General features: G+C 39.1%; 2 protein-coding genes across 3 annotated transcripts in view; one reads left to right on the top strand and one right to left on the bottom strand.

Annotated features, from left to right (window-relative positions):
* The window catches only part of Uso1 (USO1 vesicle transport factor), a 75,013-nt gene extending 66,935 nt beyond the window's left edge, over nucleotides 1–8,078 (bottom strand). Inside the window, exon 1 of one of the 2 annotated variants that reach the window (XM_027939840.3) lies at nucleotides 7,806–8,078. In XM_027939840.3, the coding sequence (XP_027795641.1) occupies nucleotides 7,806–7,871 (66 nt within the window). In that variant the 5' untranslated portion in view covers nucleotides 7,872–8,078. The remainder of the gene's footprint in view (nucleotides 1–7,805) is intronic. The other variant, XM_027939841.3, reaches the window with a different exon arrangement.
* Nucleotides 8,079–8,289: 211 nt separating this feature from the next.
* The window catches only part of G3bp2 (G3BP stress granule assembly factor 2), an 88,894-nt gene continuing 69,590 nt past the window's right edge, over nucleotides 8,290–27,593 (top strand). Inside the window, exon 1 of the mRNA XM_071614346.1 lies at nucleotides 8,290–8,413. The gene's annotated coding sequence lies outside the window, so the exon portion shown is untranslated. The remainder of the gene's footprint in view (nucleotides 8,414–27,593) is intronic.

The following is a 27,593-nucleotide window of genomic DNA, read 5'->3' as shown; positions in this document are numbered from 1 at the left end:
CAAGCCTGGTGATGGCTCCTCTGCCCCTGGCCTCAAGATCCCCAAATGGGAGAGTGAGGAATCTCACAAGAGGCTGGCGAGAGAGAGCGAGCACGTTTCGGAGTGGACTTTTATTGGGGGGACTCCAGATTCTTTAGAAATTTCCATTCAATGAAGGTCAAGGGGACCAGGGTCACAAGGACAGGTAAGGTAACTCAATCCCTGGGGATGTAGGAAGGCAAGCCCATGCACACAGACACATTTGTATTTTCTCTACCCTAAAGATCGGGACTATCGCCTCCGGTTACTTAAGCAACCAGATAACAATGCCACTTGGATCAAGAGGGGAAGCAGTGCCACTTGGATCAAGAGGGGAAGCAAACGCTGGTCACATGCTATGTCAGCCTCCCACATATAGGTTTATTAAGTATGTATTCTGACAAACGGAAGCATAAAAAAGGTCAATTCTACCAGCAGCTCGGGAGGTTGAGGCAGGAGGATCTTGAATTCAAAGCCAGCCTCAGCCTTAGCAACAGCAGGTGCTGAGCAACTCAATGAGACCCTGTCTTTAAATAAAATACAAAATACGGCTGGGGATGTGGTTCAGTGGTTGAGTGCTCCTGAGTTCAATACTTGGTACCCTCCCAAAAAGTCAATTCTATTTAAAAGTAAGATTGTTTAAAGAATGGCATAATGGGCAGGGGATGTAGCTCAGGGCACAGGGCTTGCTGCTAGGTCTGATCCCCAGCACTCTAATGAAAAAAACTGGTCCCCAACAGTTTTTGATATCTGGATACCTTAATAATATTCCAGATGGCTGAAGTTTATTAATAAGGGATCTCTCTCCACAAGGAAGTATTATATTGATATTTTTTATAGACAATGAAAATCAAATAAAAGGAAAATATATTACATATGGTTCAAACACTACATAAACTTGGTCATGTTTTAGTCCAAGCACAGATTAGTATTTTTCAGTGGATATTTACCAAGCAAAATTTTAGCACAAGTATGGCTAATCTGTACTGTTCTGTAGAAATTACAGATATCAATGATCATTTCTTCACTTACTCCTTACTTGAAAAACCAACTCAGTGCTGTATAATGGTGCCCCAATGTTCATCTCTCCTTCCTTTTAGCTATCAGAAGCTTCTATGCTTTAGCTGGATACATGGCTGTCCACCTGGACTACTTTCTAAGACTTCCTTGCTTCTTGGCATGAAGAATAACTATATTCCAGCCAACAAGTTGTAACTTCAAGGTCATGTTCTTAAAATGAAGCTATTTGTTTTTCATTACTCTTTCTCCTTTTCCCAGCCTTGAACTTGAACCTGATGGTAATAAAGAATTTTCAACATTTCAAAGTTCAGCATTCTAGGGGATGGCAGAAAAAGACAAAAAGCACTACTTGACTCCTGAGAAATACCCTACTGTAGTGACTGCTACTAGCTTAGAGTTTGTTGGAGAAGACATAAACTTCTCTTAAATAAACCTGTTTTCCAGCTTCTGTTACAGCAGTTGAACCAATACCCAAACAAAATCACTTTACAGAAGAAACAAAATAAACTCAAGCAAAATAAACAGATACTGTAGACTTTCAGCCTAATTTCTTGTAACAAAGAAATTAATATTTTTTTTAAAAACCTTCTGGTGAAACTACTATATTCACTGATTAGTGAACTGAAAAATCTCCAATACCTGCTGTTAAATTACTTTAAAAAGCAAATACCAGAATATAACGATTTCATTCTTCAAAAGAAACCTATTTACATAAATACACATATTGATAAAAAACGAAACAAAACAAACAAAAACTCCCCAAACACCACATAAGGGTATATATGAGACTTTTACTAGAGATTACTCCTAGTGATGAGAAATGAGTTGGGAAGAAAGAAAAAGGCAATTTAAAACTATACATTGATTTGAATTATTTACAATGTTTTCACTCATTTCAGTAACAAAAGAGAAAAACTTAAAGAAATTTTCAGAACACATTAGATTTTGCTTTAATTCTAATATTCACTATAACATACCAACTAACTTGCTACTTAAGAATTTTATTTTCCTCTACTATTGAGGAATGAATCTGGGGTGTTCTACCACTGAGGTACATCACCAACTCTTTTTATTTTGAAATAGTCTTAAAGAATGCCCAGACTGGCCTTGAACTTGTGATCCTCCTATTCAGTCTTCTGTGTAGCTGTGATTAAATGTGAGTACCACTGTCCCCAGCTCAGTTCTCATTATTCAGGGCAGTTATGTTCTATAAAATTACCACAAACACTGAATTAGTGGATAGTAAACTACTGCTCTTAAAGGAAATGCAGGGTTAGAGACAAACTGATAGAAAACCTCATCTTATGTGTACTTCTCTTTAAAGACTACTAATAATACTTCACTCTACTAATACTGCACTCACAGCCAATGGCCCTGTAAGTCATATCATAGCTTTCTTGTATTTAGGACAGAATTCACCATAATATTTGGGGGCCAGTTTTAATAGAGAAATCCCCAAGGAAAGGAAAATCACAAAATGTAAAAAAAACATAAACCTACGTAGACCAGGAAAGGACATTTGTTTATAGTATGAGGATTGAAACAAGGGACAGTGTGGCCTTATTTGACCTCAGTTAGTGATTCTGCCCTAAGTATATTTATCAAAATAGGCGCATGGTTTGGCACAGTGGTGTGCACCTATATTCCCAGCTTTTCCAGAGGCTAACAAAAGAGGATCCCTGGAGCTCAGGAGCTAGAGGCCAGCCTGAGCAACATAGTGGGGGGTAGGAAGTAAGAATATAGATAAATACAGTCAGCAAACACAGCTTATTTTATATCTCCATTCTGAAAATGTCTAAAATTATAACAGTGCCTGCTTAAAACACTGTATAAATACAAGAGGTTTTTGTTGTTTTGGGTCATCATGCTCCTTTGGGGACAAAATCCTTTCTTCAAGAACATCAATTCACATTCTTTGGCATACACCTTCATAATGCTAGAAGCATTTAAAATTTAAATGATTCTAGCATTTTAAAATCACCCTAAATAATCAACACAATTAACCCTCAAAAAGGCCATGTGGTATGCAACAGACACTGCTTAAAAAGACATATTTGCTTGGATACAAAAGTGATTTTTAACATAAATCATTACTATGGTCTTCTCCGACATTGTTACTGCAAGGCAAGCCAAGAGAGAAAACTCATTCCAGTTATGATATTGACCTGGTTATAAATGTGGAATGTGAAACATCAACCCAAATAGGAATTTCAGATTACACATTTATAGAAATATGGAATAATACTGTGCTTGATCAAACTAAAACAGTCTAAATTTAAGCCCACACTCCTTAATTTTAAATAAAAGTATAGCTGTGTCTATATTGTTAGCCCTTTTGCTTTCTGAGCCAGATCATCAAAGTTTGACCTTAAAAGAGACATCAAATTAGTATTGTAATTCTGTACACTTTTTCTGGATGTTAGCAACTTTCATACCTCACAATTTATCTTTAGAACAGAAAACACCCCCATGATTTACCATCAAATGTATTCAAGTCTTCTTTTGGAATTTTCAAGAAACTACCTTTAAAAGAATGCACCAATTGATGTTGGATAGTTGGGAAAGCTAAGCCCTTTCAATTATAAAAGATGCTACAGAAATATTTTTGAATATGTCTTCTTCTCTACAGATGTGGGAGTTATCTTAGAGTAACTACAAGTGGAGTTGTTGGGCCATATGACATGTGTGCATGATTTTAATTTTGCCTACTGATGCCAAAATGTATTTTGTGGTAGCTGTATATAATTGCATACTCCCTAGTGTTGTTGAAAGTTTTCCATTGTTTTTTTACCCTTGCTTAGCAAAGTCACACACATTAAAATTCACCAATCTGAAGGGAAAAAAAAAAAAAAAAAAAAGAATGCACCAATTGAAAGGCAAATGCAAAACTTAGTACACATAAACATTCAAAACTGCATAGGGGGCTAGGGTTGTGGCTCAGAAAAATAGGTAGAATTCAAATAGGTAGAGTTCTCGCTTAGCATGCTGGAGGCACTGGGTTTGATTCTTAGCAACACATAAAAATAAATACACAAACAAACAAACAAATAAATAAAGGTATTGTGTCCATCTACAACTAATCCCCTCCCCAAAACCAAAAACAATTCTGCATAGGAATTTCACAATAGTGTTGATTTGTACCCTGCAAAGTATGTCAAGGATAAGAAGGCTTTAATCATCAGAAATCATTGTCTTTCTGTACATCAAGTTAAAAAAGAAATCACAAAGTATTTGACTCTAAAATATAAAAAGTTTAATGTGAATGAATTAGAATTAACTGACAATCCTATGATCCAATTATAAATATTTACTATTTGGTTCTGAGTATTCTTAACAGTATGAAAGCTTGGTAATATACAATCAACAATATAATTCTCTAATTGTAGCTCAGTAGTAGAGTGAATGCTTAGCATATACGAAGACTTGGGCTCAATCCTCAGCACTTGAAAAAAAGAAAGAAAAAAAATTTTTAAAAAGCCAGAGGGAACTGTGAAAGCAGTAAATCTGAAAATTTTCTAATATCCTGAAAAAGTAGTCTTAGTACCTAATATTTGTAAGTTGCTATGATTATAGATCTGATTTCTTTCAAATAAAAGCATTAATTTTATAAACATTAAGTATAGCAAGTCTGAGACCAGCCTTAGCAATTTAGTGAGGCCCTAAGCAACTTACTGAAACTCTGTCTCAAAAAAAAAAGGGAGGGCAGGGGTGGCTGGGGATGCTCATCACCCCTGGGTTCAATCCCCAGTACCAAAACAAAAACAAACAAGCAAGCAAACAAACAACCAAACAAAAAAAAAAAAAACCCTAACCCCCAAAATCCAAAACACCTTTGATCAAAAGACACTTTAATAGAGGAATAATATATATAGATATAAATATTTATATACAGATGTTTATATATCTATATATAAATAGTACAAAGCATAATCAAAGCACAATCTAGTTAAAATACAAAAACAGCTGAAAGGGGAAAGAAGTTAGGGGTGCAAGTTAGGGAAGACACTGATGATCGATTTGAAAAATAGGTAGAATTCAAAGAAAAGAGGCCTTCCATTGGAAAAAGATGAGAAAAGCAAGAAATATGGAAAACCACAATGAAAAGAATATGATTTAATCTTGTAGAAAAAGGAGGAAACTAAATGATAATATAGAAGTTAGAGATTCCAAACTTGGTAATATCCTATCCAAATTAAACCATTAATTAAAGCATCTAATATTATACTATATACTCCACTGATGCACTATAATACTTCTAAATTAGTGACCTATGACTTTTCTTTTGTAGTAGCAGGGGTTGACACTGAGCTACATCCCCAGTCCTTATTATTTTCTATTTTGAGACAAGGTCTTGGTAAATTGCTGAGGCTGTCCTGGAACTTTCAATGCTCCTGCCTCAGCCTCCTGAATAGCTAAGATTACAGGTGTGCACCATTGTGTCTAGCTGAATTATTGAATTTCCTGATGGAATGAGGTGAAATAAGTTTTATTCATGCTGTAACTCAAGAGTAAATTGATTTTCTTCAGAAGACAAATTACTATTCCATATTGAGTGTATACACTCAGGCAAAGCTTCTTTTTCCTGTCAATTTATATATACAATACACACAAGTGACATTCAAACATTATTTTGAAATCATAATGTAAAAGATATGTTGTTCTATTCAATGACAAGATAAAAGTGTCCCAACTCTGCAATACTGGCAAGGTGTTTAGTGATCTGGGCCTATAATACAAGGAGGCTTAACCTGCATAATCTGTAAAAATTTCTTCAGCTTTAAAATCCTATACTCAAATTCTACATCATCATTTCTACAGAATTCACAGTGACAAGGCTAACTATATTTAAAAAAAGAAGAAAATTCTTCCTCTAACCCACATGTAGTAAACACTATCCTTTGTTAAGCATCTACCATATGCTAGGTTCTAATTTTTATTTCACTCAGTCTTCATTACACCCTGAAGAGAGAAGGTATTAGCCCCCTCTTTCCTGTTCAATTCAATCAAGGGTGGAAGGACAGGATTCAAATCAGCATCTAACTCCAAAGCAAGCTCTAATAGGCCACACTTCAAAACCTGATGTCTCAAACATGAACACCATACAAAATAAACAAATAACAGCTGAAGAAGTGGGCTGTGACTTTGGTACTCTTTAAAGAACATGGTCTTCTAATAAGGTAGCTCACTGCCTTATGTGAAGGCAAACACTGTGAGGAGAGGAGTGGAGGGGGACAGAGGAAGTCAGACACAGATATGTCCTGAATTTCAACTGAAGCAAAGAGTCACCAGCCTTCTACTTATGCCTTAAACAGTTCTAATATGGAGTCTGGAGATGTAGCTCAGTGGTAAAGAGTTTGCCTCCTATAAATCAGACTATGGGTTCAGTCCCCAGTGTGCCCCACACACAACCCCCTCCCCCAAAAAACAGTTCTAACCTGGAACTAATCTAGATCAGTGGTACAACCCTTGTCTAGCATGTTAAGGTTTTGGTTTTGATCCCCAGCACTGCCCCTCCAAAAACAAAAAAGTCTACCTCAGTTTTTGTGCAGTTAACTTTATTACATAAATTTCCCACATAATAACTGAAACATGAGCATCAGCAATAAAATTTAGGCTTTGAAATCTACACCTTGGTTGAATTCTAGCTCTAAAGTCTTGGTCAATTTACTTCACTTCTCTTTTTAAGCCTCATTTTCTTCATTTGTGAAGTGAGAATACCATTATCACTCATCAAGAATTGTTAGGAATTAAAGGAGAATGTAGAATATAAAGAGATCAGCATAGTATCTAAGGCAAGTTAAGAGACTGACAAATGAAAGCTACTATTATTACCCTTCAGGAACCCAGTAACAAAGGTGTTCATGACTCTATCCAAAGTTTACCTCTAAAATGTCACAGTTGGTAGCTTTTCTGTAGATTTTAAATTATTACCAAATTAAAACAAATATAAATTTTAAAAAGTCATACACATCCATTTCCAATAGACACCAAACTTCAAACGAGTTTATCCCAAGCCTAAAAATCCATGTAGCTATTAAATAATTGTTTTAGGTGGCAAACACTCTTTTTTAAAAATGATGTTGCAAATCATGAAAATAGGAATGAATTTTGTCCTCAAAGTGGTTTTGGAGGGAAAGATCTCTATAAACATTAAAACAAGTATTTGTCAAATGACATTTTTGGGTCAGCCTGAAAAGCGGGGTCTGAACAGATAGCACCGGGATGAACAACCGTCCTTCCAGTTGATGGGACAGGAGCAGGTGGCTTTGTGCCCCAATGAATATCATTTTATTCTTAGCCACAAGCTCTTGCCAACAGCTGGGTTTAAAATCTCTTTCCAGTCTTCTCCAACGCCCAGATTTCAGACTGCGAGTGAGGCAACAGGACTTTAGGCTCCTATGGCCAGTGGAGATACAAGGCTAAAGGGAAATGGGGAGGAGCCCACGGCCCCTAGGGGCGTGGGGGACAGGTCGTGCCATCTCAGCCGGGGATCTCTCCCACCGCAGACCACTCCCCACGCCAGAGCTGCTAGGCCTGCTAGACTAGGAACTCGGCTGCTGTCAATCCAGCAGAGCCGTCGCGGTGGGACTGCGCCGTGGGCGTGAGACTAACTCCGGAATTTCGGGAGGGGAAGGAAGGCAAAGGGGAGGTGGTATGTGGATCGCCGGCCCGCAGTGGGGAGCGGCAGGTCACCTCCAAGCCCCTGAGTGCTTCGTCCCCTCGTGGCTCTGACCCTTCCCAAGTCCCGGACCCGCGGCTCCTCTCACCGTCTCGGCTTCGGTATGTTGGGGTCCGGCACTCTGACCCCCCATTACCCCGCGGAGGAAATTCATCTTGTCGCTCGGCCACCGGCTTTACCAGCCCCTTGGGTAAAGAAAATAGGGCAACTTCCCCTGCCTTCTGCAGGGCCTGTACCCCTAGCCCACACTCTGCACTTCTCGGCCGGGGACACCACCACCTCCCACTCGGCGGCCGCTCCTGCTGCCTAAGCCCGGAAACAGCCGCCGCCGCCGGCCGAGATGCGCAGGCGCGGGGACGTGGCGTTACGTGGCGGCTCGAAGGGCGAAGGCAAAAGGGGAGAGGAGGTGAAAGAAGCCCAGTAGCAGCGGCCCGGCAAGCCCCGCCCACTGGTCAGGCCCCGCCTCCCGCTGCAGGGACACTCCTCCTCTCCCTCCCTTCGCGGATCGTTCTAGCTGGCCACAGCCACCCACGTGGTCGAAATCCAGCCCTGCCGGCTGGAGAGAATGTGATTAGACTACGCGTTTTGGCTCGCAGTGTGTTCAGTTGTCGCCGAACGGGACTTACTGCAAGCTATCAAATCTGGGTCTTATTTTGTTGAGTCGAAAGTGAAATTTTCCTTCGGCCAACGTGACAGGTAAGGGAGTCCCCACCCTGGGAGGATTCGTTTGGTTTTTCGGTTTAGAAGCACGAGCTTTTTGGCCTTGTGAGGTCCCATAAATTGCATTTCTTTACAGGGCTTTGTTTGGTGGTAAAAAGGGTGCTAGAGACCCCTCATTCCACTGCCACTGGAGGGCGCGTTTCTCAGCTCTTGCTATTCAAACCTGCTAAAAGGAATTCCTAGATCGAAGCACCCCGCACACCGCTAATTTTCAAGTGTTGTAAGGAAGCAACCCATCGCAACCTGCATTTAGCTTAAAGAAATCAGAAATTAGAAATAATTTTTTTGTTTAGTGTCAGTTTGGCAGCGAGGAACCATGTTTTATTAGCGCAATCTTTTCAGTGTTTTTTAAACATGCAAAAATGTCATCTTTCCAAATCAGAAAAATGCCTATTCTGTGAGGTTTCCAGGTACACGTTTCTGGAATGATCTTGTAAATTTCTTGAGACGAGAAAGCTCAGTCAACTAATTGACTCATGCACTTCTTCACTTGGATTCCCTACAGGTCTCAGATGCAACATTTAATATTGAACTCGTCATTTTCCCCAGCCTCCCTTAAAGAAAAAAACCAAAAACCAATTCGCTTCTACTGCGTTGCCCTGCCATATTCAGTAGTACTACTGTCTAAATAATTGCCTAAGCCAGAAGAAAGAAACCGGGAGAAAAGACTTTGGCTTTCCACCCCCACATGTCCAATCAGTTAGTCAGGTGTAAGATTTCTATTTATAAAATATTTCTCAAATAGGTCCTCTGCTCTTGGTCCGCTCTGCCTCTGACTGTTTATATTCTTCTCGTCATTTCTCGCTGAGATTACAGCAATAGCCTCCTAACTAGTTTGTCTGCATTCAGCCCTGGCTTTCCTCCAGTGCATTCTCCAGTCTACCAAACATCTGTCCGTGTCAGTCCTCTTCTTAAAATCCTCCAGTGGTTTCTCATTTTCTGTAATAAAATCCAAACTCCTTAGTTGGATTCTTCTTAAAATTCTTCCTAAAATCCTCCAGTGGTTTCTCATTTTCTGTAATAAAATCCAAACTCCTAACAGGCCTGTTAGGATCTGACTCCTGCCTACTTTTCCATCTCCTGCCTCCCCCATGTATCCTAGGCTTTTTTTCTCTTGTCTCAGTATGCCCTTCCCCTTTGTCCTCTTAATTAGGCAAATGCCTGTTAATTCTTTAAGCCTCAACTCTAGCATCATCTCCTGAAAGCTTCCTTGAAACCTGGATGCATATGTACATGCTCACATCTTAATACATGGTGGGTACTCAATAAAAAAATTGTTAAATCAAACTGTTAATGGCCAGACCATGTTATCCATTTTTATATCTCTGTTGCTTAACACTGTCTTATAAAAGGTGGCATTAATGGATAAATGAATAAATCATCAAAAGAGTATATGAATATTATGCTGAGAAAGAGGGTCTTTTTTTTGTTTGTTCGTAATCTGTGAAGTGGAATTGTAGAGAATACACACCATGAAGGTTATGGTGAACGTTTAATTTTTTAGTGCTAAGGTTTTTCACCTGGGAGACTTTGAAAAATGGTAGGGGAAGACTGCCCAAGATGGGCTAGGGTTGTAGCTCAGTGGTAGAGTGCTTGCCTAGCATGTGTGAGGCACTGGGTTCTAATCCTCAGCACCACATAAAAACAAATAAATAAAATAAAGATTAAATGCCTTAAAAAATTAGAAAAAGAAAGACTGCCCAAGATACTGTATGCTATCCTGCAGTTTAAAACTAGAATCTGACATTTCGCTTCAGACATTTTCCATGGGGTATTTTATTGCACCCTAAAAAGAGTAACCAATAAATGCTCAGCATTTTTAATATCAAGTAGTATGTACAAAGAACCTCACCCAGTTTCTAAGCCTTACCCATCCCTGAGCCTGACTGCACCCCATCATCAGGGATGAACTCTTTAGATGGAGGGACACTCAGAAGTATCTATTCCTCCTATTATTTGGTAATAAAACACAGTACCTAGACAATTTAGCAGAGTTGTTTTAAGGTACCAGCCTTGTCAAAATATCCTATTTTGTTTTAAACTTTGGTGAGTATAGTAGTAACAGCTTATTATGACTTTTTCTTCATTTGACCCATTTTTTTACCCTAACGTAACAGCATCCCCTGAGCAGGAGGGACTACGGGCAGAAGTAACGAACAATTAGGTACAGAGGTGATGAAATTGGAGCCACCCAAATCCCCTGGCAGCACTCAGTCTGCGTTTTAAGAACTGGTGGATCTGCTCTCTACTGGCCTCAAGAAGAGGCAGAGAGGGTACAATGTCTAATTTGTCCCCCAATTAAGGTCTGAAAGGGAAATGAAGCATCACTACTAATGGACAAGCATGAAATGGACTCCTTACTTAACAGGAAGAATGTTACATATTAATCCACTTGCACTGGTTTTATAGTGGAAACCACATCTTATTTTGTTTGTTTTCTTTCATTATCTGACATAATTCTTAACATGGTAATTGCTCAAGAACCATTTGTTAAATAAAGGACGATATGAAAAAGTTGTGACTGTCTGACATACACTATTATACTTCTGACTTTCATAAATCTAAGCATTCAAGATATATTGCCATGAATCATTACAATATACATAATCCAAAATTTTGAGAAAATAATGATTTTCCTTTTCCCAAACCAAAACCGACAGATCATTTAACAGAATCCATTGGATTGATAATCCATTTTTAAAAATTGCTTCTTTCAGTGGTCTACTTTCCCCATCCTTTCATAACCTCCAGTGGAAAACTCAGCAAAAACAATGAAATATTATTGTGTAAGATTTTTAGTTGGGAGGAGGCAGTGGGGTGGAATGCTGTCTATATTTACTTAGGAAAATGAGTAGAAATGATAATTGGTGTTTGAAATACATCATATACAGGTTTTAAAAGACTAGTTACTAGAAAATTGGTGTCCAAAAACATTGTTGATACAATTATGCATTACTGTCAGCTAACGAAACAGCATACAACAAAATAAACAGATAATGATGAAGCAGCTGTCAAAATTCATGACTAATCAAAAAATCACAATGTCAAAAATGTAGTACTTTTCATGTGATAGGTTCTGTTCAAAGTACTTTACATAAAATAATTTACTTAATCTTTACAACAAGCCTATGAGATGGATAGAGTCGTTAGTCCTGTTTTATAGGTGGAGAAACAGGTCAAGAGAGTGACTTGACCAATGTTGTACCACTAGAAAGTGGCAGAGCTGGACATAAATTGGCAGTCTGGCTCCAAAGCCTGTATTCCTGCGTATTACATTATCCTACCTCTCTATATTTGAGACAGTGATCATACGCTAAGTAGAAGGTAGCCTACAAGACCCTACATATTCTGGCCTCTCTGCCCTTTTGGCCCTTACACTGTTCTTCCTGTGTTTGTGATGCTTACTACTCTATCCACACGGAGGTATGACTCTTTCACCCTAGGGGCTGCTCAAATGTTACATAGGTCTTTCCTGAATGTTCTAACTTGCAGCCTTCTCATACTGTCTCCCTCTCTTCCACTTAATTTTTTCTCTGTAATACTTATTGTCTGATACATTTTCTCTATACAATATTTTCCAAGCCAGGCGCGGTGGCACATGCCTGCAATTTCAGTGGCTGGGGAGGCTGAAGCTCCAAGAGGATCATGAGTTCAAAACCAGCCTCAGCAAAAGCGAGGTGCTAAGCAACTCAGTGAGAACTTGTTTCTAAATAAAATACAAAATAGGGCTGGGGTGTGGCTCAGGAGTTTGGTGCCCCTGAGTTCAATCCCTGGTACCAAAAAAAAAAATTCCCATATTTCATTGGATCTGCTACACTGTCAAGTATACTTCAGAGAAAGAAACAAAAACAAACAAACCCTGCCAGTTGTAAGGTGTGTTCTACCAAAAGATACATTCCAATTTTAGGTTTTATAAAATGGTAGCAAAATGTGAGTTGTAGGATTAATGAAATGTAGTGCATATGATTTTATATATTGTTTATATTCCTCCCCCACCAGAATTCTAAACCCACCAGAGGATAACTTTAGTCCTTTTGTAAATTACTTTGTCTCTAGTGCTTTGCACAGTATCTGACATATGATAAGCAATTGGTAGCTCTAGTGGTTGAATGAATTCCCCAAATGAGGAAATTCCCACTAGGGATTTGTGTATATAGGAGGAGAAATTCTACTGTTGGTAAGCACAGAGTGGCAACCAGACTTCCTCTGCAGAGTCCAAATCAGGGTCCTCAGAAAGTGTTATTGACATGCCAGTTTTAGTTTATGACTATTTTGGTGGTCTTTAATGACTAACTTGACAATTAACTTTCATTATACATAAAGATAAACATTTGTGGAGAAAAGGACTTGCATTTTTAGATCAGATGTCAGTCCCTGCAGGTAATACACTTTGCTTTAAGATATACTATATTAATGCAATGGTTTTCTTCTTCCTCTTCTTCTTTTTTTTATTTTTAAGACAGGTCCTTACCCGCCTAGGCAATTAATGTAAATAATTCTGTATAGCCTTCCAGATATAAAATATATGTATATAATCCCTCTCTCCCTCTCTCTCTCTCTCTCTCTCTCTCTCTCTCTCTTTTTATAACACAAGTAGATGTAGCACATTGTACATACAGTTCTTTTGTGGTGCTGGCAAATCAAACCCAGGGCTTTGCCTATTCTAGGCAAGCATTCTGTCACTGAGCTATGCCTCATACCCATTTTTCCTGTTTAATATATCTGGAGATTGTTTCATATCAGTAAAAATGAGGCTTCATCATCCTTTCTTAATGTGTTCTATGCAGCACTTTGCAAAGTATTTTTTAAAGCCCCAGGAATTCCTTAGTTGAGGAAGGTACAATAAAGAGGGTTTTAGGCCCCTATCCTGCTCCACTCAATCGATTTCATTTGTTTATACTACCTGTTTCATTTGACTAAAAACATTCAGGCACCCTGGAACACCACCAAGGCAAGGACTGGGAATAGTCGAGGTGTGGCATATACTCCAGAGTCCACACTTCCTTCTCCAACCTTTTTTGTTGTTTGTTTTTGTTGTTATTTTGGTACCAGGGATTTAACCCAGGGTACTTTACCATTGAGCTATATTCCCAGCCTTTTTGTTTTTTATTTTGAGACAGTGTCTCCCAGAGTTGCTTAGGGCCTCACTAGTTACTGAGGCTGGCCTTGAACTTGTTATCCTCCTATTTTAGCCTTTTGGAATGTTGGGATTACAACCCAGCTGCAATTTTTTTCAAAACAACCATAATTGTTACCTACCTCATGTGTTTGTTTTTAGGATATTATTAGATAAATATTAGCACTTGAAACATAGTATAACTACTCAATAAAGGTTAGAATGAATATAAATCATCTTTCATGTATATAATCAATTTTGTAACAACTGAACATTTAATGATATTACTTTAATAATATCCAACTCAACATTATTGGCTCCTATTTCTGAAAAGTCTGTTACTTCAAACATGGTTTAATCTGAGTCATGGAGACATTTTGTCCAAGATCAGGACTTTCACTATTTATAGACTTTGCTCCAAAGGGGGTTAAGGTAGTTGCCATGACCCACAAATCCTATCTCCAGGGTCCAAGTTCATCAAGGAAGATACCAAACTTCTTTCCTAATAGTCTCAATCAAAGTCCCTATGGATCTCATTGAATCTGATTGGGTCATGTGTCCATGTGTTGAACCAATTTCTTTAGTCCAGGGTTTGAGATGTTCTGATTCGCAATGAGTCATATGCTCTCTAATAAAGGAGTGGGAGTCTTCAGCATATGGCATAAAAACTGGGGAACAGGGCGATTCCTCAGAGGAAAGCTGGAATTAAACCATGTCAGGAGAAAGTTTTATCAGGATAGGAAAAACAGTGGATGCTTACTCCATCCCCTAAGGGACTTAACTGCTTTGCCAATTAAAAAAAGATATTTTTTTTTCTAATAGTAGCTTTTTTGTTTTGTTTTGGTGTTGGTTTTGCTTTTGGTTTAGGCACATTGGTAGTGTCAGTTCTGTTGCTCTGCAAAAGGTTCAGAAATTCATGTTGTTATTTAATAAAAGTAATTTTTAGGTTACATTGTATTTATATCTACAAGCAAGCACACACTTTTTTTTTGGTGGGGGGGAGCGGTGCCAGGGAGTAAACTCAGGGGCAGTTGACCACAGAGTCACATCCCCAGCCCTATTTTATATTTTATTTAGATACAGGGTTTCACTGAGTTGTTTAGCTCCTTGCTTTCGCTGAGGCTGGCTTTGAACTCAAGATCCTCCTGCCTCAGCCTCCCAAACTGCTGGGATTACAGGTGTGCACCACCGGGCTTGGCCACACTTTCTTTTAAAGTGTGATGAAGGTATATTTCCATTTTTAAGAAAATATAATATACAGAATTGCTTACTTATGAAACATCTAAATTAGGAAATCACATTTTTCAGTTCCAAAAGACTTTATATAAAGCCATCAAGGGATGAGTTGATCCAGGCCCTGGCACTCTTGCTTCCTGTGTAGAACTTGTCACTTCTCCACACCCATGTCTTCTCCCCTCCTATGCAGCTGGCTGAACAGGCAGATCCTGAATAGTCCAGATGGGATTGGAGTTTTTACTCTCCCATTCCATAGCTTGAGCAAAGCCTTTGAAGTTCACATTATTGACAAAGCCAAGATTCCATGGAATCTTAAGATGACTTATTATGGAATCACTGCCATCTGTACCAGCAAGTCAGAACAAGTTGCAGCTGATCTGTCTCATTGCCCTGAGTCAATGGCCCAAGTGGGGTTGGGTAGGAGGAGAGGTTAGCAAGGTTGTCCATCTCTTAAGATCAGAATGAAGTCTTTCAAGATAGAGTGGACCTCCAGGGCCAGCAGATGGTAGCTGACCTGGACCGGAAATTTTCAAAGCCGGCTCACATCTTCAAGGTCCTCTCATTCTCCCCAGTTTCACTTTTTTTTTTTTTTTTTTTTGGTGGATCTGGGAATCAAATCCAGGGCCTCAAGTATGCAAAACAAGCACTGTCACCAAATTGAACTACATCCCTAGCTCCCAATTCCAGTTCTTTAATGAAGATGATTACAAGGTGCTAGTGCCCTGTGATTAGTGAATACACCATGCAGATAATCAAGGTGGACTCTGCTCATTAACTTGCAGATGTTAAGTGGACTATCCAGAACTGGCGTAGGCATGTGGTTTGAAGAAAGAAGACGGAGTTGTGCATGGACATCCTTGTCCACCAGCAACTCAGAAGATGAGAAGACAAGAGGTTCATAAGCACAGAGAGGCAAAGGAGAGATGTCTTCCCCTTGGCCAGAATTTGTCTCCTGAAGCTGCCTTTCCCAGGTTCTCCTAAGTACCATACTAGTTGTGGGTAGTTTGAAGAGCTTTGACTTGCTCTCCCCATTACTCATTTCCACCAACAGTACACACACACAAGGCCCAGGGTAGGGCCACAAAGTCTGTGAGAGACCCAAAGTGACCCATACCCAAGTCCTGAAAGTACTCCTTCTCCAAAGTATGTGATTGTGATTCCTAAATAGCATGGAATCCACGGTCATTGCAGCAGCCAGTCCCCCTGTGAGGGTGCTACTATCTAGATCTGGTTCTAGAATCTGGGTCAGAGCAAAATGACTATATTGATATTTTTATGGTAGAATAAATATCAGATCTTTGTTTTTGTTCAGAATTCATATCATTTCAATCTGTACAGTAACATATTTACCACATTTTGTTTGAGCACATATTAGTGCTTCCTGTCAACTTCAGAAGAGACTGGGCGTGTTTGACAGGTCGATCTGGCTGGAATTAAGTGTATTGCAGCTGCTTTAGCTTTTCCTCCTGGGGTTTTTAGAGCTGCGGCTTCTGGGTAGCTGCTCATCTCTGGCCAGAACTCCCTACTGCAGTGTTTTTTGTTGTTGTTGTTTTTGTTTTTTTCTGCCAACTTGGGGAGGATGGTCCTTCTTATGGTCTAACTCTTGTCCTCCCCAGCCTGATGAGCTGCTTTGTTCAGAAATCTTTACTCAGGGATCCTTTTACAGCCCCTCCCTCTTTTATTTATTAATTTTTGGCAGTGGTGGCTGGAGATAGATTTGTAGGGAGCTGAATGATAAAGAGAGGGTAGAAGGACTTTCAGGAGAGAGGAAGGAAAGGAGGAAGGGGATAAAGTGGTAAGAGAGAACCAAGAAATTGAATGAAATTGCTGACTAATAACTGCAGCTAGAGTATTACACCCACGTAAATAGTTTTGTTTTTTTTTTTTTTTTCTTCTTCAGTACTTAAAATAGCTCAGTGTACCAGAATACTGAAAACAGATGTGCTTGGTTTCTTGAATTATTGATTCAGCAAACATTTGAGTCTCTCGTCCTCTGTGCCAGGCCCTTACATATGTCATTTTGGACCACTAGAAATTCTTACTCCTATTTTCACATAGAGAGAAGCTTGGGCCTCAGCATGATATGGACCAGAAAGGCAGTTTGTTTCTAAAACCTAGACAGACCTATGTTTTCATTCTAGTCCTGTCACTTTTAGACTGGCCTTGGGCAGATTACTGTCTCAGTTGTGATTACCATGTACTGCAACAGAAAACCAAACTAAAGAATTTCTTAAATAAATTAGGAGGTAAGCAGTGCAGGACTAATATAGAGGCTCTAGGTTACCATCTGGGATCTAAGTTGATTCCAGTCTTTCTGCACAGCTAGCTTTGATATTAGTTCTTCTCTGGGTTATAAGCTGTTTCATCTCCACTTAGCAGTGCATACCTGTTTTGGGCAGGAAAAAGGATAAAGATGAAAGACAAAAATTATCTGCCACCGAGGGTACTCTCCCTATTCTTTCACCCTTTTAACTCTTTGTTTTGAACAAATTAACAGATTGCAAAAATTGTATAAAGAATTCCCATATGCCCTTCAACCAGATCCTTTAAATGTTAATGTTTTTATTCAGATTGCTTTATCATTTATCTCTCTTCAAATATACACATTCCACTAAACCATCTCAGAGGAATTTATAGGGCCAAACACTTCAGTGTATAACTCCTAAAAACAAAAGCATTTTCTGAAATAACATGTAGTACCAGGAAATTAACACTGATTTATTGTTATTATCTAATCTACAGACCTTTAAAAATTCTTGCCAGTGGTCTCACTAATTACCTTTTTGGGAGGATTTTTTTTTTCTTTCCCTAGTGCAGGATCTGATCTGGATTACATTTGCCTTTAGTGTCACATCTCTTTGGTTGAAAGATAATTTCCCTATCTTTCTCTTTCATTATCTTGAACATAGCAGGTCAGTTTATTCTGTGTAGAATGCCCCTTGATTTGGTTTTGTTTGATCCTGCTCTGTAGTTCTGTTCAGGTTCTTCATCTTTGGCAGGAATATTGTAAAATTGCTGTCCTCACAGAACATCCTTTCAAAAGGTACATGAGATTTATTTGTCCGATTACTAGTGATATTACTTGTTTTTTTAAAGTTTTGTCTGTCAGTCTTCTCCATTGCATAGATACTGTTTTTCCCCCTTTGTAATTGATGAGTGTCATTTGGGGAGACATGCTTTTTTTTTTAATATTTATTTATTTTTTAGTTTTCGGCGCACACATACATGTTTGTATGTGGTGCTGAGGATCGAACCCGGGCCGCACGCATGCCAGGCAAGTGCACTACCACTTGAGCCATATCCCCAGCCCGAGACATGCTTTAATACTATATAAAGACCCTGTTTGGGGCCGGGGATAGTGATAGCAGTGCTTGCCTAACATGCACAGGGCCCTGGGTTTGATCCACAGCATGGCAAAAACAAAAACAAAATCCTACTTCTCATTAAATTTTCACCCACCAGTTCTCATAGTTCCTCTTTGTTGATTTTAGAAATTCCATATTCTCCCAATTCTTTTGGCACCCCTCCAGCTATACAACTAAAACTACCTCAATATTAGTCTACAGAACTGTTTGTGGGATGTTGCTGTTTACTAAAAGAAGACAGCATTATGTGTATGTTGCATAAAAACATCTTTGATTCAAATATCTTTGTATTTGGAAAATTTCCACCTCCCTTATAGTCCAAGACAATTGTTCTCTTTTTGGGCAATGGTTATTCATTTATTCCCCCAGTGATCATAATCGGCAGAGACCTGGGAGAGGAAAATAGAGAATAATGGCATTTGTTCAGCTTTATAAATAAACACAATCATGTGTTTATTGATTCTTTGCAGTTTTTAAAATATTTAACAGCGAGAAGGAACTATAAAAATCTTTCCTCTTCTGCCAGCTAAAAGAATTGGAATTTTAAAATTTCCTTATCACAGAGTCAGTATTAAATAACATGAAAATTTAACACAAATTGGCAACAAAATCTCACTTCATTTAACTGAGAATTTTATACTTAACTTCATGAAATAGTATCAGTACATGACAGAAATAAAAAATGACACCAGAAAATAAATAAATCAGGATACAGAACTGTATATACTGAATGATCACAGCTAAGTTTAAAATATATACACAGGAAAAAGCTTAAAAGGAAATGTAGTAAGATGTGAATTTAGAATAGGTACAAGAGTATGTTTATTCTGATGGAAGGGTGATGTTTTTTTCTTTCTGTCCCATAATTTCCACCTTTTTTTTCTTCAAAATCACAAACAACGACATACTTATAAGACATATTAAATAGAAACACTTGTGGAAGAGAACACCATCTGGAGCTCTAACTAAACTATTAGTTTGCTTAGATGGAGAGTCCCAAGAAGCCCCATATTGCAGCTGATTCCTGAGCCCAAATTTCATCCTATCCACTTTGGTACCATCTCTTTATTCCTTCTTACTTTTCTTCCCTTTCTTTGTTATCTTTTGTTGTATTCCTCCTAATATAAAGATAGGTAAGGAAATTAATTATGAGAGAGACAATTTGATATGGTAGGAACAACTTTTTTAATATTTAATTTTTAGCTTTAGGTGGACACAATATCTTTATTTTATTTTTATGTGGTGCTGAGGATCAAACCCAGCACCTTGCGCATGCCAGGTAAGTGCGCTACCGCTTGAGCCACATCCCTAGCACAACATTATTTTTTGAGGCTAGACAGACTTGGACTCTTGCTTCATTGATGAATCATTCAATTGAGCAGCTACCATGCCGCTGGGGATTTAGTGATGATTAAAACAGACAAAAGTGCTTTTATGGAAGTTATATTCTAGTGGGAGAAAACAATGATTTTGGATGTCCTGGTAAATCCCCTGGATAAAAAAAAAAAATCTGTCTAATCAACCAGATGATTAAATGTACCAAATTAAACCATTTAGACCTTAGTCTTTTGGGTCCACTTACATCTTTGTTTTTAGTTGTAGTTGGACACAATATCTTTGTTTTATTTATTTATTTTTGTGTGGTGCTGAGGATCTAACTCAGTGTCTTGCACGTGCTAGGTGAGCACTCCACTGCTGAGCCTCACTTAAATCTTTTTTGAAAATGCAAATATTAGTGGAAAGAGTATATCATCACTAGAACAGTCCTTTATATATTTGTATGAATTATTTCTGTCATATATCTTGAGAGCTATCTGAGAGCCATTCTTTGCAAGAGTAAACATTTTAATTGAAGAGAGGACCACTAAGGGCTATCCAGAAAGTATAGACTTGAGAATTTCAGAGTAGGCAGTATGACATTCCTGTGGAAAGAGGTGACTTAGGAAAGGCAAGAAGTATATAAAAAAGAAAAATGGTAAGATTCAGAGAATAAATTTCACTTATGAGTTTGCCCTGGGGGAAAACCCAGAAGCCTTCCCAGACTTTCTCTTTCTGGAGTTTGTTTTCTGAAAGGGTGCCTTATAACTTTATTCAGGGATGTTTCTGTGGCCTTCCAAACCCCTCATGTTGGCATATGCTGCTAAAATGTATCATCTCCTTTACAAAATTTAAAAAAAAAATGAGTAAGAATCAATAACAGAGCCTCACTAAATTGTAAGTTGCAGGTTCTTGCCTCTTTTTTTTTTTAATATTTTTTAAATTGTTGATGGACCTTTATTTTTATTTATTTGTATGTGGTGCCAAGAATCAAACCCACTGCCTCACACATGCCAGGCAAGCGCTCCACCACTGAGCCACAACCCCAGGCCTTGCCTCTTTTAGTATAGGGCCTCTTGTTCACATTCCCCACCTCCCCCATATTAGGGATTGAACCCAGAGCCTATGCTTGACCACTGATCTGCATCCCCAGTCCTATTTATACTTTTTACTTGGGGATGGGTTCTCATTAAGTTGCTAAGGTTTGCTTTGAGTTTGTAATATTTCTTTTTTTTTTTTTAAAGATATTTTATTAGTTGTTGGTGGCCCTTTATTTACTTTTATGTGGTGCTGAGAATCAAACCCAGTGCATCACACATGTTAGACAAGTGCTCTACCATTGAGCCACAACCCAGACCCTGAGTTTGTAATACTTCCATCTCGGTTTCTGGAGTAGTTGGCACTACAGATATGCATCATTGCACCTGGCTTTCATTCACATTTTTAAAATAGCAGTTTGACAGAATTCATACAAATATATAAAGGATTGTTAAGCTAGTGATGATATATTTCCACTAATATTCGCACTTTCAAAAAAGATCTAAGTGGGGGCTGGGGTTGTGGCTCAGCAGTAGAGTGCTTGCCTAGTAAGCTGGGTTCGATCCTCAGCACCACATAAAAATAAATAAATAAAACAAAGGTATTGTGTCCAACTACAACTAAAAAGAAGGTTTTGAATATGTAGATGTTGATGAAACCTGAGTTGGAGAGGAAATTCCTAAGGCCTCAGTAGCTGAGAAAAACCATTTTAGTGTCAGCAGCTGATCACAGCAGGGGATGCCTGCTGGTATCAACTCTGAGGGTTGCAGCTGGCAAAGCCAGATTCTTCTCTACTACTGTTGAGTGGTATGTTGCAGCTCTTAATGAAGGGTTATGCTCTCCTGTGTCACAGCAGACCCCAGCAGCTCACCACCAATCTCTTTCTGGGTTTTTGTCTCAGAAATTCAAAGAATGAAATCCAAGCGGGGGTGGGGGGGGTGGGACTGGGGATGTGGCTCAGGAGGTGGCGCGGCGTTCGTCCGGCGGGGTTCCATCCTCAGCACCACGTACAAAAACGGGGATGTTGTGTCCGCCGAAAACTAAAAAAAAGTATTAAAAATTCTCTCTCTCTCTTTAAAAATAAATAAATAAACAAACAGACAAATAAATAAATAAAAAGAAATCTACTGACAGTAATGGAATCCAAAGGTGAAAGGAGTAGGATTTATTCAAGTGAGAAGAAAAGGGGGGCTAGGATTGTGGCTCAGCGGTAGAGCGCTTGCCTAGCGCTGGCAGGACCCGATTTGATCCTCAGCACCACATAAAAATAAAGGCATTGTGTTGTGTCCATCTACACATAAAAAATATATATATATGGGCAGAACTCTTGGAGGATGAGAGAGGACCCAATAGCTGGTTGGTACTTAAATGTACTAGTCTAGATTCTCATATAGCTACTGGGTAGGGGTATCAAACAATGTTTATGCTAATCAGACCTTGGAAAAACACCAGCACTATGGGTCAAAGTCTATGCTAACCAGGTATGAGAAGAGTACCAATTCCGTAATCTTCTAATTGTTTGTGTCCTTTTAACCCTTGAGTTTGAATTTTCCTGTAACATCTGTTAGGGGCCCCACCCCACCTCCACCCCTTCTGTTTTTACTACTGCTTCAGGTAGAGTAGTAAAAGGTTTGGGTGAAATATTTGGAATGTTTCTACAGTTGAACCTCATGGAGTGACCTTTACATTAAAAAAAAAAAAAAAAACTTTAATTGGGACCCATTAACTATCCTATCTTATTCACACTACGGTCTGTCATTTTTTTAAACCTTTATTTTATTTATTTTTATGTGGTGCTGGGTATCAAACCCAGTGGCTCACATGTGCTAGGCAAGCGCTCTACCACTGAGCTACAACCCCAGCCTGGTTCAGTCATTTTCACTTGCATCCACACCTAGTTCACCCTTCACCTCTATGAAGTCCTACCTCTATCCCTGTCATTATGAAATTGCATCACCTGAAATAAGGGAGAAGTTCTGTGAGTGTCTCAGGCCTATCTTGTTTAAAGGAACAGAAAGTAAGTTTTTCAGGTCAAAGAAGAGTTGGCTATAATGATACAAGGGAATCTTCAATATTATGGCAGTACTCATAAGAGCCTGGATGAATCAACATACAGGTAGTGTGTGATTTGTGTGCCTCTTTGTCATCTTCATAATCTCTTGCCTATGCTTTTTTCAGTGCATCTCTTCTGTTCTCTTGCTACTCCCTGAGACTAGCTTTCTCTTCGAACTCAGAGCTTCTCTGCTACCATTTGCATTAAGTTTGCATGTTGCTTTGACTTGCCACTGTGTACTCCCCATACATACTGAACACCCTCTCCCAGCTCAGCTTCTGGTGGCTAATTCAGTGTAACTTTGAGAATCTTATTGAGTTCAGGTTAGATCAGATGGCCATCCTGGTTCATTATCACTTGTGCTGTTTTTAAATCTTGGATTTCAGAGTGAAAGTGGGGAGAGAGACAGAAATCTGATATATCTGTTGTGAAGAACTTTGGAATGATCAGTTTCACCTCCGAAGTAGAGTGTTTGTTGGTATAATTTCTTAACAATAATTACCATGAATGATCCCTGGTACTAAGCACCTTACATATGTCGTCTCCATTAACTGTCCTAGCTCCACTACTCTTTTATCCCTTTTCCTGCTGGAGGAAACTACTGAAGGTGACAAAAATCAATGATTAGGATTTGACCTGAGATTTTTCTGTCTGCTCAGCCTGTGCCCTCTCCACTTTTCCATCCCTCGTCTTTAACTGCTCCAACAACTGTCCTTATTTAAATCTGGTCAGAGTAACTTACTTCCTTAGCTAAACTGACTCACCTTGGGGAAGTACATGATTTGTGAGGTAGGAAAATTAACCAATGGGTTACAAAGACCCATGTAGCCACAGCATTTTCCAGTTGTTTTTAGTTTGACATTTGTGATCTTGCCTGAACTCATGGAGACAGGAGAAACTGCCCTCTTGGTTTCTCATGTTGAATTACCTACCAACCTAAAAAACCATCCAAACATACCTCACATTTTGTCATTAATATAAGGTATTGTTAATATTCAGTAATAGCATAGTGCCTGGAACGTGGTTAGATGTTTGATAAGCTTTTCTTTATTTTTTTCCTTTAAGCCCAACTAGCCAATATTAGCTTATATCCTCCCATAAAATTGAAGCCAAAGTCATCAGAGTTGATTTGTTTTTATGTAAGCTAGAGTTCAGGGTAAAATGAAGGAGTTGAAGGGACTCATAATAGGTTAGTAACCTTTAGAATATAAAACACTACATTTTTTAGCTGAGCATAATGGTACATGCCTGTAATTCCAGCTACTCAGGAGGTTGAAGCAGGAGGATTACAAAATTAAAGCCAGCCTTGGCAATTTAGTGAGACCCTGTCTCAAAATTTTAAAAAATTTTGAAAGGGGAGGGGGCTGGGAGTGTAGTTCAGTGTTATTATCGCCCCTGGGTTCAGTCCCCAGCTTTACAAAACAAACAAACAGAAAAATCCTGCACTTTTAAAAATAAAAACAAAGACATGGACTTCCTTTTCTTCATTTGAACCCAGGACCTTGCACATGCTATGCAAGCACTTTGTCACTGAGTTATATCCCCAGCTCCAAACTTTAAACTTAATAGAGAAGATCCCAGTGAAGAGGATGAAGTGGACATAATATCATCCCTCTCTTCCTCAAGATGTATGTACCCTTTCCTCAAGTCTCACAAATGACAGCCACCACCAGCATGTTGGCCTCCAGGAGGCACTGTTTCCCTGTACAGCTGTGGCCTGAATCAAGTCTACAACTGCCCTGAATTCTAGCTGCTAGGGAATATATTCCATAGGGCAGGAAGCGCAGAGGCTGAGAGTGACGTCAGTCTAGATAATCTGATCATAAGGGTTTATTTATCCTCAGCTGTGGCTCATTGGAGATCCTTCTTCTTGACTAATGGACTATTCATGTGGACTGGTCCCTTACTTCCAATATGCAGAAGTCTTTTGTCAGCCCTGATGCTGGAGGCTGGAGTAAAGCAAAACATGTAATTCCCTTCTCATAGCCAAGTCTAGAGGGGAGAAAGGTAGTCACCTAGATTCCTCAAGACCAGGCCACGAGAGGAGTCTTGACAGCCTTCCCTAGTTTTGTGGTTTACAGATGAGAGGATGCTTCCCTGGCAACACCTGTCCTCCAGAGGGCAGTCATCTCAGCACATAGCATAGTCCAAGCCCTTTGATAACAGAGGGCCTACTCGTTACATGTATGTTTGAATTTACTATGAAACAAATTTTTATTTTATATAGACATTAGCTGAAGAGCAGCCAGTACTGATAGTAACAGTAGTTAACAAAAATCAATTAGCTAGTTCATTAAATTAGGATATTTACATTTTTAAATTTCAAGATTAATATTTAAAGTTGAATTATTGATTCTGCTTTCCCTAAATCCAGTGTTACTAAAAATAAATGTCACAAAAATTGAAAAATATTTGATTTGTTTTGGTTTTTTTGTTGTTTGTTTGGTTTGTGTGTGTGTGTGTGTGTGTGTGTGTGTGTGTGTGTGCGCGCGCGCGCTGAGGATCAAACTCAGGGCCTCCAGTATGCTAGGCAAATGCTGTTCACAAGGCCATTTTAGTTTCATAAAATGTTTGTTTGACAGGCCTAAGAGCTACTCAGCATTTTAAAAAATGGGTTTGTTAAACCATAGGATTATAGTTGAACTAACCATTAATGATCCTTTACAGAAAAAAACGTGATTAACATCCTCATTCATCAATTTGATTCATCAGTTTCTTCACCCTAACCTGTTTGTGGATGTGTAGTTTTATCTGGGGACAGGAGAATCATGTGTCTCAGATATACCCGTCTTTTATTACATTCTTCTCTCGTTAAACATATTTACACTTATGGACTTGATTATTTATGTATGTTTTTTATTTCCCTCTTGCTGTTAAGGTTTAGCTTCAGCTCACACTGATAATTAGGATAGTCATTTTCATGCTGATTTGTTCCTTGTGACCTAAGGTGGATCTCTGGTAGTAGACAAAGTTGATTGTGGTCAGGACATTATTCTAAAGACTTTTTTTTTTGGTATTGTCATCATAAGGGAGTTCAAGGAGGTCTCTCTAGAAGCAGTGGAGACCTCTACCCCAACCGTCCAGGTGCTTGACATGTTGTTAACAATACAATCTAAGGATGTATCAGGTTTTAGCAAAGAGGAAGAGCTTTATCTGAAAATGAAAGGCGGGGATTCCACCTCTTGGGTCCCCTTCTTCCTCCGGGAGAAGTCTTTTCTGCTGTCCTTTAATAAACTTCTACTTTCCACTCTGAAAAAAAAAAAAAAATGAAAATGAAAGGCGAAGCTACACATTCTCAGAGAAAAAATGTGTGGGATATCTTGTGAGTGATAAGTGGTTCTGGGGTCTACACCTTTTTTTTTTTTTTTTTTTTTTTTTTGGTGCCAGGGACTGAACCCAGGGGCACTTAACCACTGAGCTACATCCCTAGCCCATTTGAGACAGGGTCTCACTAAGTTGCTCTAGGGCCTGGCTAAGTTGCTGAAGCTGACTTTGAACTTGCGATCCTTATCCTCCTGCTTCAGCATTCTGAGTTGCTGGGATTACACAGCCAGCAATGGCTTTTCTTTTAAAGGAAACTTGGTTGGTCGTGGGAAGACCTGTGGGAACAACCTCAGCCTGGTGAACTCAGTTCTTTGGTCATGGATCCAAGATTTTTAGCGTGGTCTGGTCTTCTAGGATCTTCAGGTTGCTATTGTCTCTTTTATTTAGATAATGTTTGGAATGTGCCTATATTATATATTTCTTAAAATACATCTCCCTTTGCTTTATCTAATCTGAAAATGCATCGTGTAAGCGCACTAAAACAAGGCAGTTTTCACAGATGAGTGAATGTATGGTGACTTTACTCTGATCATGAGGCTTTTAGATTTAAAGCTACAGTTTCTTTTTCTTCTCCTTTTGTTTCCTTTCTACCTACCTTCTATTTATTTCTTCTATTCTAGCTCAATATTAGCTAAAAGTAACCACCCTACAGAGAGACATTGTTGATGTAGAAGGACACCTGCCTGTGGAACCAAAGCAGCCTGGGACTAGGGGTCTGCACCACTGATCCTGGCAATCCTGCAGGAAGGATTTCAAGAGAGTTGTACATAGTAGCAGTTTATTAGAAAGATGGGGAACACACATGTTCAGGACTGAACAGGTCAGCCCAGGGAGGTCCACATAGGCCTTACAAAGTCCTTGTTTTTAAAGACTGAACTTGGAAACCCTCCTGCTCTGAAATAAGCAGCAGCACATGCTGACTCCAGAAGCCTCCTTCCCCTTTGACATGATAAGGAAGGCTCAGGGAGGCTCTGGGACTGGAAAGAAGGGAAAATCTGTGAAACTCCTGGAAGTGAAAACCTTTTGAAACCTGTGAAATTTTATCCTAATGTATCCCTTTCCCCTTCTAAAATCTCTCTTCTCTCAGAGATTTTGGAGATGGAACTTTTTAAACAATGAAGTTTTCTTCATCTTTCCTCCAAGCTGGCTTTGAATATAACCTACTTTCCTACCAATTTGACTCTGAATATCTCTGGAGCAGAGAGAATTATGGTTTAGTTTCCTTATCCCTCGGGGCTGGTATTAGAACTGCCTGGTAACAGGTTTTTTTTTTTTTTTTTTTTGTTCTTCCTACTTTGATGAAGTTCTCTATTATCCTCAGTCCTGTGACCTGTGGACTCTCTGATTTTCTCCCTGTAAGTTATTACCCTTTACTGTCTGTCCTTTCCCCTACTACCTGCTCATGGCTGCTGACCTACCTAACATTGTAATGCCCATTATAGGATCATTGGTCTAAGGTTACACTGCTAGCAAGTGGCAGAGCTTGGGACTGAAAAAAGTCTAGCTCCAGAGATCATAATAGTATATAAGAATAGACAATATTGACTGGATGCAGTGGTGCACATCTGTATTCCTAGAGGCTTGGGAGACTGAGACAGGAGGACCTTGGTTCAAAGCCAGCTTCAGTAAAAGTGAGGCACTAAGCAACTTAATGAGACCCTTCCTCTAAATAAAATACAAAATAGGGCTGGGGATGTAGCTCAGTGG

The sequence above is a fragment of the Marmota flaviventris genome, chromosome 7 (genome assembly GCF_047511675.1).
Source record: "Marmota flaviventris isolate mMarFla1 chromosome 7, mMarFla1.hap1, whole genome shotgun sequence".
Taxonomy (NCBI): domain Eukaryota; kingdom Metazoa; phylum Chordata; class Mammalia; order Rodentia; family Sciuridae; genus Marmota; species Marmota flaviventris.
Note: the sequence above shows the minus strand (reverse complement) of the source record. Positions and strands in the feature narration are given on the sequence as shown.